Source organism: Aplysia californica, unplaced genomic scaffold (assembly GCF_000002075.1).
Source record: "Aplysia californica isolate F4 #8 unplaced genomic scaffold, AplCal3.0 scaffold01238, whole genome shotgun sequence".
Lineage (NCBI taxonomy): Eukaryota > Metazoa > Mollusca > Gastropoda > Aplysiida > Aplysiidae > Aplysia > Aplysia californica.
The window spans coordinates 41,906-45,255 of record NW_004798508.1 but is presented as its reverse complement, the minus strand read 5'-3'; the positions used below and the strand labels follow the sequence as shown (position 1 = coordinate 45,255).

Here is a 3,350-nt window from a genome sequence, read left to right as displayed (position 1 = left end):
TGTGTGTGTGTGTGTGTGTGATTGGTATCCGTTGGCATGTTTTTGGAAACAAAAAAGTGGGCATTCGTCCTGCTGCCTAGGCACAGATGGCTACGAACTAACCAAAGTTTGAATCTATGGGGGGTCCAAATTTTTGTTACTTTCATTGGCATATTTCCTAAAAGCTCGTTTTTTGTTGTTGTCGAAGGACCCTACGCTCCACAGCAAAATTTCTTTTTTTTCCCTTGAGGTTTTTCTCTTGTCATCAAGAAAACCAGTCCTCCAAGATGCCTATAGCTGGTGCCTTTCTCTCTACAGCTTCTGACATCCCAGCTGACAAAAGTGTCGGGTCTGCTGACAATCTAGCATACTTCTTCCGTTGCCTGGTGAACGCTAAGAACTGCCGGCTGACCGCCTTGAATGTGACCAACATGCGGCGCTTGGCGCGCTATTTGTCACGGCCTGACCATGATGTGGTCACTCTGCTGACCAACCTCCTCGAAGTGCAGACGCAACTCGATTCTCTGAGCCTGCGGGGCGCACGGCTCTCACCAGATCACGGTGTGTAGGACCAGGAGTGCCTGACAGGGCAGCGTGTAGTTCTTTATCTTTGGTTGACCATTTCATAATAATACTATTTAATTTGTTTATTAGATTTGCATTTCAAACCTTTTGGTTTAAATTTAAATTTAAATATTGTCTTGGAGGCAAAATAAATCCCCCCCCCCCCGTCCGTCCGTCTTGAAGGTGCCCGATCTCAGCTCAGATCTGAGTTCCACTCAGTCCGAAAGGTGTTATATCATACAGGAGCTGGAACGTCCGGCAGTGCTAGACGACATGTGCGAAGCATGGACCTAATAACATCCTTGGTGCGAATATGGTTACCAAAATGCGAAATACATAGAATAGGTTTAACGCCCCTTTCTACTATTATCTTAGAGGAGGGACCTCCGAGTTTAACGTCCATCTCCGAAAGGATCGAGCCAAATTGGAAATTCCTATTAAGTGCCTTTCCCAAGGACACAATGTTGAGCCGAGCTGAGGCTCGACCATCTTGATTCATGCCAGCACATTGGCGACAAATTCATTTACATTATGTTCTCATATAACCTGTTTCTATTATTTTATTTTTTTTACATTCCATTCTTTTTCTTAATACGATCACTTGCTTTGCGTTGCCACTGCATCTGCAAAGCTTACAGTGGCTTCCAAAAGACACGTAACATGTCCAGCACATTTCGAGCTACCATATTATTATACAAAACAGAAACACGAATTTGTTTATTTCATTGTATGCATATTGTTTCTTGCATTTTTTAAAAGTTCCGGTTAAAATAATAAAACTGTAAAATCGGTATGAATGAGCAGCGCGTCTTCAAGCGTTGTCCTGTGACCTGTAATATGCGTTCTTAAAGTGGGTTAAGAGAGGGTGCGATTAGTATTATGAGCACACACCATTACTTTACCGTGATTTTCTTACAAAATAAAAATAAATAAATAAATAAACAAATAAATAAAATAAAAACTGTTGTGGATGGGAGGGTGGCGGGTGCTCCTATGTGGTTTTCACCTTCTTTGTTTTAAAGCATCTATCGTCCTTATTTCTCCTCCTTTTTGTGTTTCTTACTCTCTTGTATCACTTCTAATCTTCGACACCAAAGTGACCTTATTGTGTTGCAAGTGCCCTAAAATTCTTACTAAAAACGTTCTGTTTCAGGTCTTCGCCTCCTCGTTAGCGCAGGTCTCAGTTCGGGCTCTATTCTGAGTCTCCTGGATGTGTCTGACCTTTTCGCCACGACATCGCCACGACATGACATGGCCGCAAACCCGCGCTTCCTGTCCGTCCTGACAGTATTTACTAATTTGTCAGGTAAGGTAAAAGCCATGGTGCCCTCTTGCAGTTGACTCACGAACTTGTGCAATTTTCTACGTAACTGTGGCAAGAAACCTGTGACCCGGTTTCCTAAGGTTTCACCTTTTCTAGAAAACTTTGACTCGACGGGCTCAAATCCAGGTCCGTTTTAACCACGGTTATGTCCTCAGGGAAAGCAGTGGACTGGAGGTCCAAGTGCCCGGCACCATTTCGCTTCACTGTACATGTAATTTGTTCGGTGTTTCTTGACTTTACTTTCTAATAGGTACAGATTACTTTGCGGTAAACTCTCAGAAGGATGGCTCACCTAGCACCATCACTATCGATCTCCTGGTTGCCATGCACACAATAGTCTTGAGACTAACTTTTCGCAATTGAACAAACGGACCCTGCACATGTAACTTTTTAAAAAATGTGGATATTTTACGCCCCTGACAACAACATTTTAGAATGCAAATAATTAAGGGCTTCCACCCTGCCAGTAAAGATCAGCCAGGTTTGAGAGGGATAGACCTAGGTACTCTATAAAAATTCTACCTGTGTGAGACACCGAAGCACCTAACCACTGCATCACAGACGTCGGTGCACTTGAAACTTTTCCGACAAAAAATGCACTGAATAAAAAGACACGGGATGGACCTCAGAAGCTGGTATGGCAATTGATAATAAATCCACTTAACATCCTCGATACTACAGATTTCTTTTTCTCATCTTTTCCAGTAGCTGGACGTTGCTTCTAGGACCTTTCTGCATGCACCAAAAGGCTTTGTCTCTTAATGCCATTCTGCCTGCCCGAGTTGTTTTGGCTCCTAGCAAAGTTACTAAAACAACCCAGCGTTTTCGTCTGTTTTAATAGAACGTTCAACTTCTCTCTGTTCCTCAGAAATCGACTTAAACCATCAATACCTCAGCGATGATGTCATGTACATTTTCTCGGAAAATCTATGCGGGAAGCTAAGGAAGATCCGAGTGCTGGCTCACTACATGGGCCGGCCGGAGAGGCGCACGTCCCCCGAGACTTGGGCCCATCTGTGTTCTCGTTGCCCCGACCTGTCCGCCGACTTTTCCGTCAAGGTGACAGGCCGTCTTTTAAAATTATACCTTTCCAGTTTATTTACTGTTTGTCGTTGGTTTGTTTTGTATTTTGTAAAGGTTCTTCGGCACTTGCTACACAATCAGGCCACATAAGTGCTGACGTTTAGAGGTGTTTCCAGGGGGGAAAATACAAAGAAAAGATGGAGGAGAAATAAGGACAAAAGATGCTTGATAGGAAAGAAGGAGCAAACCAAAACTCCAGAGCACCCGCCAACCACTCACATACCTCCCTGTGTTTTCTTTGTTTGCTTTGCTACAGTTAGTTTCTATTTGATCACAACGCAGGATTTCGAGACAAAAGATTCTAAATTAGGTTTCATGTAATACCGATCGTTCTAATAATATTTTATCCCAGCCTGGTGTCCTCTCCTTGTCCCGAGCTTGAGCTATAGAAGTAAGCCTC

At 43.3% G+C, this 3,350-nt stretch overlaps 1 protein-coding gene across 2 annotated transcripts in view; it reads left to right on the top strand.

Moving 5' to 3' along the window:
• LOC101847699 (F-box/LRR-repeat protein 3) overlaps positions 1 to 3,350 on the top strand; it is a gene marked incomplete in the record, with an annotated part of 12,559 nt that overhangs the window by 4,794 nt on the left and 4,415 nt on the right. For both annotated transcript variants that reach the window (XM_013090359.1, XM_013090358.1), the window contains 3 exon segments: positions 298 to 540; positions 1,697 to 1,849; positions 2,736 to 2,926. In XM_013090359.1, the coding sequence (XP_012945813.1) occupies positions 298 to 540; positions 1,697 to 1,849; positions 2,736 to 2,926 (587 nt within the window).